At 37.5% G+C, this 17,083-nt stretch overlaps 1 protein-coding gene across 2 annotated transcripts in view; it reads left to right on the top strand.

The window, feature by feature from the left end:
• LOC133863733 (uncharacterized) overlaps positions 1 to 16,795 on the top strand; it is a 53,151-nt gene extending 36,356 nt beyond the window's left edge. For both annotated transcript variants that reach the window (XM_062299805.1, XM_062299803.1), the window contains exons 17-36: positions 3,037 to 3,456; positions 3,543 to 3,820; positions 4,032 to 4,117; positions 4,201 to 4,287; positions 4,491 to 4,749; positions 4,862 to 5,278; positions 5,390 to 5,486; positions 8,721 to 9,001; positions 9,589 to 9,705; positions 9,852 to 10,019; positions 10,234 to 10,362; positions 10,458 to 10,547; positions 10,673 to 10,779; positions 10,865 to 11,013; positions 12,414 to 12,496; positions 12,573 to 12,668; positions 13,912 to 14,034; positions 14,534 to 14,617; positions 14,888 to 15,031; positions 16,345 to 16,795. In XM_062299805.1, the coding sequence (XP_062155789.1) occupies positions 3,037 to 3,456; positions 3,543 to 3,820; positions 4,032 to 4,117; positions 4,201 to 4,287; positions 4,491 to 4,749; positions 4,862 to 5,278; positions 5,390 to 5,486; positions 8,721 to 9,001; positions 9,589 to 9,705; positions 9,852 to 10,019; positions 10,234 to 10,362; positions 10,458 to 10,547; positions 10,673 to 10,779; positions 10,865 to 11,013; positions 12,414 to 12,496; positions 12,573 to 12,668; positions 13,912 to 14,034; positions 14,534 to 14,617; positions 14,888 to 15,031; positions 16,345 to 16,689 (3,560 nt within the window). In that variant the 3' untranslated portion in view covers positions 16,690 to 16,795. The remainder of the gene's footprint in view (positions 1 to 3,036; positions 3,457 to 3,542; positions 3,821 to 4,031; positions 4,118 to 4,200; positions 4,288 to 4,490; positions 4,750 to 4,861; positions 5,279 to 5,389; positions 5,487 to 8,720; positions 9,002 to 9,588; positions 9,706 to 9,851; positions 10,020 to 10,233; positions 10,363 to 10,457; positions 10,548 to 10,672; positions 10,780 to 10,864; positions 11,014 to 12,413; positions 12,497 to 12,572; positions 12,669 to 13,911; positions 14,035 to 14,533; positions 14,618 to 14,887; positions 15,032 to 16,344) is intronic.
• Positions 16,796 to 17,083: the final 288 nt, after the last annotated feature.

Genomic DNA, 17,083 nt, shown 5'->3' with positions numbered 1-17,083 from the left:
CCAAAAACAAGTCTTTTATTGATATTCGGGAGGTGTGAAAGCCATTTAGAAAAAAGTGATCCCCAGATGAGCAATTCCTAAGACAAGGTTTCTTTGGTGCAGTAGGGGATACATTTGGTGGTGGCTCCGAAACTACGCATTCTTGAAATGGAAAAAAAAAGTTCATAATCATACTATGTGGAAAGGTCTGAGCTTATTGTTAAGGATACAAGCCTACCCGAACCTTCCTCAACCTACTCAGCCGCCACTTCAGCAACCAAACCCCACAGTACAGCCTCAACCTTACTCGGTGACAGCAGACAAACCCTAAAGCAGTCAGCCGTGATTCAAGGAAGACTACCTAAACTAGATGACAGCAGATCCTCACCATATCAGACCTACAACGACTGGCATATCCTCCATTCCTTTCAATACACACAACAGCTATATATTGCCTTTAGGACAGAATATCTCTTACCATTTAAACTATGTAAATATAGAATGCCATATACACGGCACCCTGTACAACTCTTTATATACTATATCATTATCAAAACCTAAGCATCAAGTGCTAAGGCTTTTACCCTAATATTTCTTTTAGTTTACATGGTATCAGAGCCTCCCAGCAGCCAACGCTCTCCCATGGGCACCAATTCCGCAGCTTCTGATCTTGCTTCTTTGATGCCCAATGTTACACAACTTGGAAGCATCAAACTAGAAGGACCTAACTATCTCGAATGGGTCGCTCAATTCCAGCCTATTCTGTGTGGGTATGATCTTCAAGGTTTACTTGACGGAATAGAGCCTTGTCCTCCAAAACTCATCGCCAATGCAGCTGGTGATGCTCAGATCCCAAATCCAGCCTATGTTTCATGGTTGCACAGAGATCAGCAACTACTGAAACTCATCATTTGCTCTCTTGCTCCTTCTTTGGTGCCGTCGATGTATGGTTTTAAAACATCACGGCTTGCCTAGAGTAACTTGGCAACGCGATTTGCTGCCACATCTCGATCCAGAATCTCCCACCTCAAGCGTTAGTTGCAAAGCTTGTAGCAAGGGAATAAGACCTGCACCGAATATCTTAACCAAGCCAAGTCTTGGACTGACGAACTTTCTGCAGTAGGTAAGCCTGTTGATGATGATGACCTTATCTCTTTCATCATCAACGGCATCAATCCAACCTTTAACTCTTTTGTTACTGCCTTCACCTTACGTGACTGAGAAATATCCTTCCATGATTTTCAATCTGAACTTCTTAGCCACGACATCTTACTACAAAATCAACAGCAAACCAATGCTCCTGATGCTGGATCCTTTGCCCTCCATGTTAACCACACCAAACCTTCCTACAGCAACAACCCCAACTTCAGAAAACCAAGATTCTTTCCCAAACCCCCTGGTCAGTACTGTCACCCCTCACCCCACAACCAGTTTCACAATCCCTCTTTCTCTCCCAGACACCAGCCACCAGCTCCTCTTCCTGCTATCGAGACCTCCAACCCCGGCACATCTCCTCCTCCACGCCAGTACTCTCCCTGCCAAATCTGCGGCAAAACCAGCCACCGTGCTTTGGACTGCTACCATTGCATGGATTTTGCTTACCAAGGGCACCATCCTCCCATGCAACTTGCCACCATGACAGCTCAAGCCAATGAGGAATTTGCAACTCAGGACTGGCTAGTCGACTCTGGAGCCAACACGCACGTCATTGCCGATTCATCCAACCTCACCAATCCTCAGCCTTTTGATGGAACCGATACAGTTGGTGTAGGCAATGGAGCAGGTTTGCATATCCAACACATTGGTTCCTCTTTAGTTCATTCTCCTGCACTTTCATCCAATAATTCTCCTGCACTTTCATCCAATAATTTTCTGCTTAAACACATACTACATTGCCCTTTGCATCAGCCAACTTATTGTCTATTAACAAATTCTGCAAAGATAATAAGTACTGGTTTGCTTTAACTGATATGGATTTTACTGTGAAGGACAACCTGACAGGAACAGTGCCGCTCCACGGCTCTTGTGAGAATGGGCTCTATCCCATCAAACTGCATCCCAATTCTCTGAATAAACGTAGTGGGTTCACTGCCCTACTTGGTGTCAAAACCAATGACATGGTTTGGCATCAACATTTGGGTCACCCGTCTACCTTAGTTTTCCAGCATCTTCTTTGCCACCACAACCTTCCTCTCCTCGGTTCTGTCAGTTCCTCCTCAGTGTGGGAGTCCTGCCAACTTGGCAAATCCAAGCAATTACCTTTCTCTAGCTACTAGGAGTTCTACTAGTCCCTTAGAAGTCGTTCACTCAAATGTTTGGACCTCCTTAGTACCATCTTTGAGTGGATGCAAGTACTATGTCGTTTTTGTTGATGAATTCAGTTGTTTTTATTGGTTGTACCCATTATTCAATAAAAGTGATGTTCTTTCCTGTTTTATAAAGTTTAAATTGCTTGTTGAAAATCTCTTTGACGCCAAAATTAAATATCTCCAATCAGATAATGGTGGAAAATACACCTCTACTGCCTTCAAAGAATTTTTAAATCAATATGGCATATTTCATCGCGCTTCTCAGCAAAATGGCATTGCTGAGAGGAAGCATCGTCACATCCTAGAAATAGGGTTAACCCTTCTTGCACAGTCCGGTCTTCCATCTATAGAATGCCATATACACGGCACCCTGTACAACTCTTTATATACTGTATCAATATCAAAACCTAAGCATCAAGTGCTAAGGCTTTTACCCGAATATTTCTTTTAGTTTACACTTATTACCCAATATATGAACTTTATATCCGAGTTGATCATAGGATTTAAGGCATCTGTAGGATTTAATCATAGGATTTTAGAAAAGGAAAGACAAATATTGGAGATGCCAAAGTTGACCTGGCATAGTGGCAGAGGATTGAAGGGTCTAGAGTTTGGATGTTGCTGCTAACCAAAATAACTTTATGATTCTCCTGGATAAGTTACACATAGTGATAATGGCAATTTTGTTATTGAACATTTAATTATTAGTTATTGCCTGAAATTCATGTGATTGCTGATTGATATGCAGGTAACTTCTTGTTTTCTTTTAGACCTGAATTTTCAGACGGCTCTATAAATTCTAAGAATTCACTTTCTGCGGAGTGGTCAGATGATCTTGAAGGTGGAAAGGCAGTTCGGCTCTCTGGAATTTTCGATCAATTAAGTTATAGAGTTCGAAAGGCTTTAGTTGTTGGATCCATGAAATGTTCCTTCAGTACAGCCCATTGTATTCTCAAATCTAATGGTTCACGTGTTGCAAGCATGCATTTTTTGATTCAGAGGATTGGAAGAAATGTGCCTTTTATACAACCTGATAAATCTAGAGATGGGTTTAAAAATAGGGACTCACCGGTTGCATTACAAGAGCAAAAGGAAATTTTTCTTCTTCCTACCATACAAGTGTCCAATTTTTTGCACTCAGAGATACATGTGCTTTTGAGTGAAACCGGTAAGAGCAGAAATTTCCTGGGATGATAAAATGTTTCAGTTTACAACTGATTTGACTCTAGCTGTTTAGCACTTTATCTTTTGCAGATGTGTGCACAACTAATGGCTGTGAAAACATCGGGAACCAAGCAACCATATCATGTGGTTCAACAGTTGATTTTTATGCTAATCCTTCCATCATATTCTTTATTGTCACTTTAACTGCTTTTGATACAAGCTGCAAACCAGTGAATAGCAGTGATTGGGTCAAGAAGTTATCAAAGCAGAGAGGGGCAATCCATTGTCTGGACATTGATCTGGATTTTGGAGGTGGAAAGTATTTTGCTTCCTTACGATTGTCTCGCGGGGACAGGGGCATCTTAGAGGTTATGCTCTTGCCATATTACCATTTAGTCTTTACGTGATATTTTTGTAGTCAAATGAGCATAGACCACAAGGCGGATTACTACTTTCTGATTATTTTCTGTTTTATATATTGTGATATGTTATACACACATTTTGTAGTTATATGACTTGGTTCATTGTGCTAACATCTTGTATCTTGTTGGAAATCTATTCTTGATGTTTTTTTTGCAGGCCGCTATTTTTACACCATATGCCCTTAAGAATGATACTGATTTTCCCCTTTATTTCTTTCCACCTGATAAGAAGCCTCTATCAAGGTCTCACTACATCTGTGATTGGTTAAATTTCTTGAGCATCATTCTAGGTCTCTGATTATCTTCATAGCCATAAATATATGCAGGGACAAACCAGGGACGTTTGATTCCAGCATTCCTCTGGAGTTAGGATTATTTTTGCCTCCAAAGTCAATCAGATCATGGTTCTTAAAGTAAGATGCATATATATATATATATATATATATATATATATATATATATATATATATATATATATATATATATATATATATATTTTGCAATGGCTATATAAATGTGTGAATGCCATCCTTTCATTATATGATGCTAAAATTTACTTGATTTATAGGTATTCCAATTTCGTTTTATAGTCATTTTATATAATCTCTGTTGTTAGATCAAACAAGGTGCGACTCAAATTGTTAGAAGATTATGCATCAGAGCCACTGGACTTGGATGCATTATCAGGCCTTACAGAGATAAGCTTGGAAGTAGAGAAAGAATCTGGAGTCAAATCTATTACAAAGCTTGGGATGTCCATGGGGCCGCTTTTGAGTAAAGTAGCTTTGCCATCTCAAATAGTGACTATGGTCCCACGATATGTTGTGTTTAATGAATCAGAGGAAAGTATCACTGTCCGTCAATGTTATTTACAGGTTTGCTCTAAATTTATAAATAATGGAGGTTTTTGTTTTTTCCTTCTAGCTCATGTCTCTAAATTTTTGTGACTTGTCTTCTTATCATCCCCCATCTTTCTGTCTCCTTAAGGATGACATGGCAGGCATGATCCCCATTACAAGTAAACAGAGAGTAACACTACAGCTGCAGAGTGGAATTAGCAAAAGGAGAGAGTTCAATTTATTTGAGAATTTTATTAGAAAGCACAGAAATGCTAACGATGAATCATTAATACACATCCAGTTTCAACTGAATGATTCTGAACACAATTGGTCAGGACCAGTATGCATTGCTTCTTTAGGACGCTTTTTCCTGAAGTTCAGGAAACAACAATCAAATCAAGCAACAGCAGTAGAAAAAGATATAACAGAATATGCAACTGTTCATGTGGTAGAAGAAGGTTCTTCTCTTGTTCTGCACTTCCAGAAACCGCCAGATATCAGTTTACCGTATCGGATTGAAAATTGCTTGGGGAATGTAGCTGTAGCTATAACTTACTACCAAAAGGTTGTGCTATTATTCCATTTTCCTCCCTTGTCAACTGCTAATCTAGTGGGTGCAGATTGGAATTGTTTTCTGTTTGTTAATTTTTTCAATGATCACTTGAGAATTTTACAGGAGTCGTTAGAGCGAGAGGTTCTAAAATTTGATTCTAGTGTGGATTATGTCTGGGATGATTTGACTCTTCCACATAAACTGGTTGTCCAAATCAATGGTACTCACTGATTCCTTGTTACTTTCTTAAGTTTATTCTCAGGAATTTGGCTCTTTTATAACTTTTTCTAATTTATCCAGATTAATTTGGTTCAAAATGAATTGTAGAATGCTTCTTTGGTATTTTTTTTGTCTAAATCATCATGGTGGAGACCAATCTCACCTTCAGTTTCTGAAACACCTCCATATCCTTTTGCAGATATTGTGGATTTCTTTTTTTGGGCAATTCATTTCAGCTTTGTTGCGTGATTGTGTTCAGGAAAAAAGTTATCTATGCAGTTTTGTTTTTTGGTAAAATATGGTTCGTATAAGTGGCCCACTCTTTAGGAGATGCATAGCCTTCAATAATTGATAATCCCCATTACAGAATCAGCTTGAAAAAAAAAGTCAGCTTGATCTGCTTGTCATTTTTGACAGGCATGTTAGTGTCCATATCTGTGTTGCGGTCTACTATAAACTTTTCTTAAAATCTGGGGCTCAACTTGTGTGTGATGTCAGAGTAGGCGTGAAGTCGGATTTATGTGTTATATGTATACATATGTAGATGTCTAAAACACACAAACGTGTAGTATATAGATAAAAAAAATTGGTTTACATATATGGAGTATGTCTCGGACGAGAGAGATTGTGACCTGGTATAATAGATATAGGAAAATAACACTAGTCACAGTTCTCTTTGTTGATCTTAAATTGAAACACTGTCATGAAGCTTATAGGGCTTCATATCTATTGGTTGACATCTTTTCAAGGACCGAGAGTCCAATGTGTTTGAGCTAAAATCCTCTTTCTTGAGTGCCTTCTTAGATTGGGTTGTATCTTTTGTTCCTAATTTCTCTTCCTCTATCTTGTTGATCTTCTTAACTTCTTTAGATTTTCGACCCCAATAAGGTGGTTGCTTCTCATGTATACTTTTTGTGTATGTGAGATTTTCTTCTTCTAATAATTTTTTTTTATTTATTTATTATTATTTTTTTTTATATATATAAGTAATGTATATTCAATCAAAGCGCAGAGAGAACCCCTAAAATGTAGAAAAAGAAGCACATAACTCCAAAAACTCAGAAAAATTAGACGCACACTATTTCAGGCCACTTTCCATGTATGCAGGGATTGTGGCATCATCTTCTTTATCTATAGCAAACCACTCTCATGATCTTCAAAACTACTTGCATTCCGCTCTCTCCAAAGACACCACATTACACATAAAGGAGCCAACCTCTAGATTTGCAAAGCATGACGAGTTCCCAATTGTCCTCTCCAACTTCCCAACAAATCACTCACCCTTTGAGGTATAACCCAATCAATGCCAAACAGCTGAAGAATCGCATTCCACAATTCAGTTGCAAATTCACAATGGAGGAATAAATGTTTAATAGACTCCCCACACTTCTTACACATACAACACCACTCCATTACAATAATATTCATCTTTCATAAATTATCCGAAGTTAAGGTTTTCTCTAAAACCACAGTCCAAACAAAGAACTCTACTCTCGAGGGTGCCTTAACTTTCCAAATGCTCTGCCAAGGGAGATGGGGCCTTACATCATTAGATAATACCTGATAATATAACTTAACTTCAAATGTTTTCCTTTTAGATGGAATCCAGCAAATTGTATCCTCACGTGCATGTCTTACTCTTTGAGAATACATCTCAAAGAACCCCGAAACCACTTTCACCTCTCAATCATGCACCGGTCTAGCAAATATAATATTCTGATGAATATTTCTATTCTATAGTTGCATATTATCCGCCACCCATGCATCCTTGCCACAAGCAACTGTGAATAATTACGGAAATGAGAGCGTCAAAGGTTGCTTCCCACACCAAACATCATGCCAAAACAGTACACGAGATCCATCTCCTTCCTCATATCTCACACAATTAGCAAAACCGTCCCATTCCCTCCTTATACATTTCCGCGTACCCACGCCATAGGGCCCCCCAACCTCCTTAGAACACCAATCTCCCCCATGTTTAATACTCATCACCTTTCTCCACAAAGCCTCTCTCTCTGTCGGATACCTCTACAACCACTTCCCCAAAAGAACTCAGATAAACTTATTATTCATTAAAAAAAGGGCTTCATATCTATTGGATGATAAATGCTGAATGGAATTATTGAACGCTTACTGCCATAGTCTCTGCAATTCAGGCCACTTGTTGTAGTGGCCTGGTCATGCAATTGCACTACTATTTGCCTGTCTATCTAATTTTCATAAGCAAACAACACAAAACCTAAATCTGGCTCTACTAGCAGGGTTGTTCACTCTGGAAATAAAATTTAATGGAAGTCAAAAATTAAGTATGAGGTGTATTTAGTTGTTCAACTTCAGTTTAGGCCATGTTTGTCAACGTTTAGCAACTTTTGTGATATCAAATATGACATTATGTTGCAAATGTAGAAATCACAGAGCAATTTATTTCATTTGGTTTCATGGCGCCTAAGTAACATATTTGGACATATCTAAGTGTAATGTCCCTGTACAAGTGATCAATTAAGGGTTCTCTAGAGGCAATTATATCAAATTATAATGCCTTTTTTTTTTTTGCATCAAACTGATCAAGATAAAGTTTTCACCATTTGTTGTGGCTCTACTTATATATTGCAGACTCAGGTATGCCACTTGGGCATAGGTATGTCTATATGGGTTAGATTCATCAAGCCTTTAAATATCAAGGCTAGGGAATATTTCCAAAAATGTTAACGTTCTCTAATTTTCTCTCTTATACCTTGGGGTTAATTGAAGTATCAATGTACCATGGCATGCCAAATACAAGACTGCACTAGTTATAGAGTATACATATAATGCAAAAGTATGCTTGATATTTTATCACTTAAAATTTCTACCTAACAAGTCGATGAATCATAAGGTTGGTTTTTGTGATACTTCCTATACCTTTGCCATGAGTGACATGGCGCAACGCATTTAGAGTGTCCATGACATAGACATGTACCATTGTGAGAAATGCTAGATACTATAATTCTATCCAACATTCATCCAACAAGATTGACGTTGCACTCCTAATTAACCTTTCGATTAATCATTGTTAAATAAAAAAAAAAAAAGATCCATTGGTTGATTTGGAGTGTCATGTCAACATTGTCGGACAATTGTAGGATAAAAAATATAGTATTTCCATTTATTATTAGATTGCAGGTTCAATAAATTCATGGTTTTTTGGATTTAAAAGTAGATATGACCCAACAGGATATTTTGATTTTTGTTGTAGGTAGTCCTCTATTACGCGAGATTAACTTGGACAAGGTGCGCACATGGAAGCCTTTCTACAAACTGAGGCAACACAGAGGATTGGCATCTAATTTACGTTCGGTTAATGGCATGGAGATGGTAAAAATAGGTTATGAAGTATACGCAGATGGTCCCACACGGGTTTTACGAATTTGTGAGATCTCTGATAGTCACAAGGGAGACACAGTGTTTCAATCATGTGGAAAGATTCAGCTAAGAGTTTCCCATTTGGCAATCCACCTACTCGAGCATGGAAAGCAGGTCCGTCCAATTCCCTGTTATTGATATTGTGTCCACTCCGCCCCCCTCCACCAAAAATCTATCAAGCTTATATTGTTTACAAACTTCAAAGGATTCATTTGTTTTTTTCATTTGACTTTTATATATATGTGCGACATGGTCAACCATTGCTTGCTGACTTGTCAGATGTCACCTTCGCTTCTTGTTTCAAGTCTTGTCCTCAAATCCAGCCAGCCAAAAAGGAAAGGAAAAAAATCTTGGCATATCTTCTGTTACTATAAAAATTTGTATACAGATGGTTATGTCATCTATATATAAAATGCTGCTGAGAGGATGATACTTCAGTCACACAATTTTCTAGTATGGATGACTAAAATGGGTAGCCCTTGACAATAGGGAATATGTCCCCCAGCCCACATTATAGTGTTCAAAGTTGCTCCTCAATAATTTTGATTATATCACTTTAAAGCCATAGCAGCTGGGATTCTGCCTTTCGAGTAGTGTGCTCTATTGTTGTGCAGAGTGCAGGCTCCAAGAGCATAATCTTATTTTGATGAACAACTTTCAATTTATTTAGTCTTTCTCTAAAATGTTATAATTTTCTGAAGGATGGAGATGAGAGTGAGTTGTCAGATTTGCTGCCGATCATAATTGCGAGGCTTGGGAATATCGATCTGGTTTCTGTATTAACTGATCAGCACAAATATTACCAGATAAGTTTACGGGTATGATTCCATACACTTGATGCCTTAGAAAGTCACTGATCCCTACAAGGATTTTTTTTTCATCTTCTGGAAATTTTGTAAGAGTTTTCTGGTAATTATTTCCGTCAAATTATTATACTGATAGTGCCTTGTTGTGTTCAATCCAGTCATTAAATTTGGAGGAGAAGTGGGTTGGAGCTCCTTTTGCAGCAATGCTTCGTAGACATCAGTTAGACTCCAGTGACACAAATGATTGTGTACTCAAAATTGTTTTTGTCCAGCTTTCTGCCAGTTCCAATGTTATACAAGTAAAGTACTCATCTATAGTTTTGCAGGTAAAAAATCAGACAGTGCATGTCTAACCTTTTCCCTATGTTTACTAAAGCTTATCTGTTGTTTGTTTCTTTTTTTTTTATTTTTTATTTTGCTTGTTAAGTAATCAGCTTGTGAGAAACCATCGTTATCATTGATGTGCAATAGATTCAATAGTACAATATCCATGCGTATTTGGCTGTACTGGCTCTGATTTCCTGACTTGGTCTCATGCAGCCTGTTGATTTGAACATTGATGAGGAGACATTAATGAGGATTGCCCCATTTTGGAGAACATCTCTAAGTGACTCTAATTCTCAGAGTCGGCAGTTTTACTTTGATCATTTTGAGATCCACCCAATTAAGGTTTGATTTTCTTATTTTCTCCACGACTCTGATTTTGTAATAGATTTCACCTACTTAAATTCCTACCTGACCTGTGTTTGTATCTGTTTTTATAGATTTTTGCCAATTTTCTTCCTGGGGAATCGTACTCAAGTTATAGCTCAGCCCAGGAGACTCTAAGGTCCTTACTGCATAGTGTGATAAAGGTATATCAGGAGTGCTGTTCTAGGACTTGATATTTGTCGTGCTTAAATGTTTGATATATTATCTGTGCTGTCATTTTGTGAGTGCATTACTTCATTTGTTTCCCCCCAATTTTTGAATTTCGTAGGTCCCACCAATAAAAAATAAGGTCGTAGAGCTCAACGGAGTTCTGGTTACACATGCCCTGATAACAATGCGTGAATTATGTATTAAATGTGCACAACATTATTCATGGTAAGCTTATCATTTATAATTTCTTTTTCTTTTTTCTTTTGCATGTTGCATATTAAGTGGTGTAAACATTTACATGATTATCCAGGTATGTCATGAGGGCCATCTATATTGCAAAAGGAAGCCCATTGCTTCCACCAGAATTTGTGTCTATATTTGATGACTTGGCTTCATCCTCTCTCGATGTTTTCTTTGATCCTTCTCATGGGTTAATGAATCTTCCGGGTTTGACTTTAGGTACTCTTTCTACATTCTTTGTTCACTCACCCATCCTCTTTTTGATTTGGTAAGGTGTATATTTTTGTTTAAGTTCCCCTTTTTCATAAGTACTGCTTTTATTATAAAGCTATATCAATAAGTTCTTATACTTTATATGCGTTTATAAGTGACAATGTATACTAGAAATTTCATCATGACTGTCACTACTACTTGTGTTTTCATGTTGGCTATGGTCAAGCTGTTTGGTATAGCAATCTTTTGTTTGTGTTTGTGTCTGAGAGAGAAAATGGGGGCACTGAGAGTTGAGGATAAGTTCTAGGCTGAGGTATTAGCCCACTAAAGAAGAGTTGAGACTTTGGCTCTGATTGTTAGGTAAAATGCAGACTGGTCTCATGACATCTCACCTGCATGAAGCATTGTGGATGTTTTTTATGGTCAAGTTGAATGATGCTAACTAAAATGGTGGTTTATGATGGTTTTGTGAGTGCTTGGAGTCTTCATTGAATGGTAGTAAAGATTATGTCATGAACATGTGTTCCATTTGTACTTGCGCGTTATTTTATTGAAGTTTTGGTTTCTGTTGAGGATCGGTGATAAAAAAAAAAATGTCATGTAGTCAGGATATGTGAATCATTATTATATGGGTTTTTTTTGTTTTAACAGTGTCGATATCCTGACCTGCTAGGAAGCATGGGTGTGATTCAAATAAGTTGCTGCAATAACTTTTCCAAAAGCCTATAAGCTTAACAGGGATACCCTAATAAATAACTTTCTTATAGAAAGTGCAACATGATTCAATTGTTATTTATCTTTAATTGTGTGGTCTAATAGTTTAATCATGCAACTATCTTGGTCTATATTGTAGTCTAAACGTCGGTCATAGGCCCTTAATGCGATTCCTATGTTATCATTTACAAATATATTCCCATTCTATATGGAAAAAGATCATATCTGAATGTTGAAGGTGTATCTGGTACTTGTGCAAGAGTATCCAAGGAGTATCAGACACATTTCGAAACTTGAAGATATTATTTCCATTAGTTGGAAAAGTTTATGAAGTACCAGATTATGTTCTGGGTTTGTGTGCTTTAAGAGGTCATTGACTAAGACAGACTTTGATTATGCATTATAGCCAGAGCATCCAGTTTTGTACTTTTCTCTTAGCATTTTGAGAAATGTTATTTTTTTAATGTAATGTCTGTTGGCTAAGCTAAAGTTTATAGTTCAGCAAGAGATTTGAAATACATGGTTATTTTGAACTTCCTTTTTCGTAAATCTGTATTTCAACATGAAATGCCATGTAATTGCTTATAGTGTTTCAGACATCCATGTCAGACACTAACTCGTCCTTAATGCCTTCTCTGTTGTTTTAATGCCTGATTGTAATATTTTTTTGCTGCTTTGGCTATTTGGGACAGGTACATTTAAGCTCATCAGTAAAGGTATTGATGGTAAAGGGTTCTCTGGGACAAAACGCTACTTTGGTGATCTAGGAAAAACTGTAAGTACCATATTTGTCTAATCGCAAGTATTACTACTTCTGCACTTACTAAAACTATCAATTTGGCGCTCTGCAGTTGAGAACAGCGGGATCTAATGTACTCTTTGCTGCTGTCACTGAAATATCAGACTCTGTCCTGAAGGGAGCAGAAACAAGTGGTTTTAATGGAATGGTATAATTAGTCTTCTCAACTTTGGGTACCACTCATTCATATTGCAATGTCTTGATCTTTTGCAACCACTGATAAAGGACTCCTCAAAAAGTTAAAGGATTAGTAATCTTTTTTAGAAATCGAGTGGATTCCATCTTATCTTTTTTTTTTTTTAATAAGTAATCTCATATCATTAAAAGGCGCAGAAGGCCGCAACCCAAGTATACGGGAAGTATACAAAAGTGTCCATAATCAGAGGAAACAAAAGAGCATGAATTTAAAAACTCTGCAAAGGTAACCGACTTGAGCTATGAGCCGAGACCCATACAAATAATGTATTAAGCACATTACGACACAACTCCAAACCTGGCATTTCCACATCTTCAAAATGCTGTGCATTCCTCTCACGCCAAAAACTCCACATAACACACAAAGAAACCTGCTTCCAAATTTTCTGAACTTGACCACGACCCAGGGAATTGCCCCAACTACCCAACAAATCTAGCACCCGTCTCAGCATGACCCATTTCACCCCGAACAAACTATAGAAAAAACTCCAGATATCTCGTGCAACATCACAGTGAAGTAAGAGGTGATCAATGGATTCCCTATTCTTCTTGCACATACAGCACCACTCAACCACCATTATATGATGATTGTGCAAGTTGTCATGCGTCAAGATCTTTCCTAGCTAACGCCGCTGTCCATACAAAAAACAACACTTGCAACGGAGCCTTAATACGCCAAATATTCTTCCAAGGAAAAGAAGCAACATCTTGACTAGTTAAGGCTTTATAGAAAGACTTCACCTCAAAATACCCCCTCTTAGAAGGACTCCACACTAGCTTGTCAACCGCTCCATGCCGAATCCAATGAGAACACAAATGCTCATATAAGGAAAGAACCATCTCCACCTTCCAATCTTGTGCAAGGAGAGTAAAAATCACATTCCAATGTGCAACTCCATTTACCACAGACAAATTATCTGCCACCTAGGCGTCTTTAAAACGAGCAATACTAAATAAAATTGGATAACAGAGCTTTAGCGGCCTATCCCATCTTATCTTATACTCTCGTCTTCTTTCTTTTATAACCTAGGAGCCATGCAAGATGAAAGTGTCATGAGCGGTTTGAAATGAGAGCCATAGTTTACTAAATTCCTATGTAATGATGTATGTGCAATTTTTGTTATGTGAGCCGCTTAGCTCAGATATTACTGGAATTTCTAACAATGATATTTTGGTTGCCCATGGTAATTTTAAAGGTAATTGGCTTTCGCCACGGAATATTGAAATTGGCTATGGAGCCATCATTGTTGGGAACTGCTTTGATGGAAGGTGGTCCAGATCGAAAGATCAAACTTGATTGCAGTCCTGGGGTTGATGAGGTAAAATCTGCTATATGTATCTCTGGTAAGACAATTGGTGTAATATTTTATTCCTTGGGAATGCTCCATTTTCGTTAATGTAGATTGTAGAAAATCCTTTTTGATATTTTCCTCTTGCTTTAATTATAAATTTGGTTTAATTGTATGAGGGGAAACCGAGACCCCTCCCTACCCAATTGATGCCTTTGGTGCTATGTACTATTGAGATATTCCTTCTTTGCTAGTAACACATTGCACCAAAATAATCTACTAGAAGCTAGTAGCATATTGACCTTGTGCATTGTGTTTGCCGATTTAGTCAATGGTTATTCTTTTATCTCCTCGAGATCGGCACTCAACCTATAAAATTGTTGATGGTGTTTCTGGGGGAAGACCATTGAAATTGAGAATTCTTTGCTGTTGTATATATTTTCTATATCTACATGCAGCTCAGTCTCCTTGACTTTTTATAAGTCTATTTCTGAAGTCAATTATGAATTAGTTGTTTTAATTACTGCAGCTATATATCGAAGGATACCTGCAAGCTATGTTGGATACCCTGTATAGACAAGAATATCTTAGAGTCAGAGTCATTGACAATCAGGTAATTCATCGAAGGGGGAAAAAATCTTGACCGGGTTGTGGAAAATTCTATCGAATATGGCTGATCTTGAGAGTGAAAGCGTATCCTCTGTATGGATTTGTCACATAAAACTGATTTAGTAATGATGGTTCAGTATATTGCTCGCACTTAGGCTTGGTTTGTTTCAATCTTATGCTGAAAGACATGCCTAATAGAGAAATCTTTAACTTGCTTCACTGTTGGACGCTTCCTAAATTTATGGTTTCTGATTATATTACACTATATGCATAGGTTTTGCTGAAAAATCTACCACCAAACAGCTCCCTCATTGAGGAGATCGTGGACCGTGTAAAGGGATTACTTATGAGCAAGGCATTGTTAAAAGGAGATTCTTCAACAACTTCTCGCCCCTTGCACCATGTTCGAGGAGAAACGGTGAGTGTCTGTTCATTTGGTGTGCCTCTTTTCCTGTATTTTTTTTTTTTGTTCGCCTTTTGTATTATTTGTTGTTTGTTTTATGGGTAGAGATTTAATTTCAGTAGTTATTTGAAAAGCTTGTGCTTATATGAGCATGTCAGGCATTAATTCTGGTCTCCTCTGCAATATCGTTTTAATTTGAAGGGAAAACTACAATTTCGCCCCCCGCCCCAAGTTTTACCCAAATTGCAATCTTGCCTATAAAGTGAAAAAATTTGCAATGCACTCCAACCAAGTTCTCTAATTTTGCAATGTAACCAATTCTTTCAAAAATATCTCTTAAAAAATCATTTTTTCTTTTTTCCTTTTTTTTAAAAAAAAAAGACGACTAAGAAAAAAAAATTGGGGGTGGCCGAGCTACCCCCACCGGCCACACCTAAATGCGAAGCCACCCCCAATTTTTTATTTTTTTTTAAATGATTTTTTTAGAGATAAATCATTTTTTTAGTGATATTTTCGGAAGAATTAGCTACATTGCAAATTTTTAAAACTTGGTTAAGGTGCATTGCAAGTTTTTTTCACTTTGGAGACAAGATTGCAATTTGGGTGAAACATTAAGGGGGTAAAATGTAGTTTTTCCTAATTTGAATATCGTATGCAGGGTCTAGTCACAAAAACTCTCGTAATATTGAATCATTAATCATTTTGTGGTGTCCTGACAAACGTCTTCTTTTTAGCTAACATTTTGACATTGTAGAGGAAATGTATAGAACCTGTTACAGACTTTAGGCGTAGAGGTGACAAGGGGCTTGGGGTTCTCCCCCCAAAAAAAAAAAAAAAGTTTCTAAAAAAATTAAATTTTACTCCTAATTTTTTTATTTTTTTAGTTTTGCCCCCCCCCCCCTCCCCCAATTTTATTATTATTATTATTTTTCAATTGACTCCCCAAATTGCAAAAGTTAGCTCCGTCCCTGCGTGTCGGGCTTGAGTTATATCGAGGCATGGGTATAAGATTATATAGGTCAACTTTAACCCGACCTATTTAATTAAATGGGTTAAAGTTTTTAACTCTAACCTTCTAATTTTATATTGGGTTCGTGTCAAATTTGCAAGTCATATAAAAAATTGTCAGCCTTATACAGTAAATATTGATGTCTTGTCCATGGGTGAGTGTATATATGTCGATATCTCCTTGTGTTTCCTTTCGAGGCTGCCGGTAGATTTTTAATTTATGATTAGTATTGAAAACCTTCGGATGTGGTGGTGATCAATGTGCACACAAGTTCTAAATCCATTCAAGATAATTAAGCAAGGGGAATCTTTGCCCACAGGAATGGAAAATCGGACCGACATTGCTGACATTGTGTGAACACCTATTCGTGGGTTTTGCAATCCGCGCGCTGAGAAAGCGAGCTGACAAGTTTACGGCCAACATCAAATGGAAAAGAGGGTCAGAAAGCGACAATGACAAAGCCCTTGTCCCTGCAACTGCAAGCCCCACTGGAGATGAACAGAAGGCAAAATTCGTCTGGAAATGGGGGTTTGGCAAGTTTGTGTTGTCAGGCATTGTGGCGTACATTGATGGACGGTTATGTCGTGGTATTCCTAATCCTGTAGCTCGACGGATTGTGAGCGGATTTTTGTTGAGTTTTCTTGACAACAACGACAACGAATAAACTCTTGTAGCCTTTCATGTACATAGCTTTTTCTTCTTTAATAACGGCTAACACACAAAGCTTGGCATAATAGCATAGTCACATACTCAAACAGCTCCGAAGTTCATTCCTGCTTTGTTATTGTGTTTTTTTTTTTTTTTTTTGGTTCTTTCTTCTTTTAAAATTTATGCCAAAAGCAGAAGAAAAGTAAATCAAGAAACTTAATAATGAAAGCACATTATTGTGTGCTGCATTGGCAATACCAGGGGCATTTCAAAAAGGTTGTAGAAGCCAGTGAACAAATGAATGTATTGGGATTGATTTTTTTTTTTTTCTAATTAAATGAGGAAAAAGGTTGGAGGGTTCTTACCATTTACCAATCTGGATCGGCAAGGAAGAGAGACTGAAGAAACTT

Source organism: Alnus glutinosa, chromosome 3, assembly GCF_958979055.1.
Source record: "Alnus glutinosa chromosome 3, dhAlnGlut1.1, whole genome shotgun sequence".
NCBI classification, from domain to species: domain Eukaryota; kingdom Viridiplantae; phylum Streptophyta; class Magnoliopsida; order Fagales; family Betulaceae; genus Alnus; species Alnus glutinosa.
The sequence above is the reverse complement of the archived record's forward strand: the minus strand, read 5'-3'. Positions and strand labels throughout refer to the sequence as shown.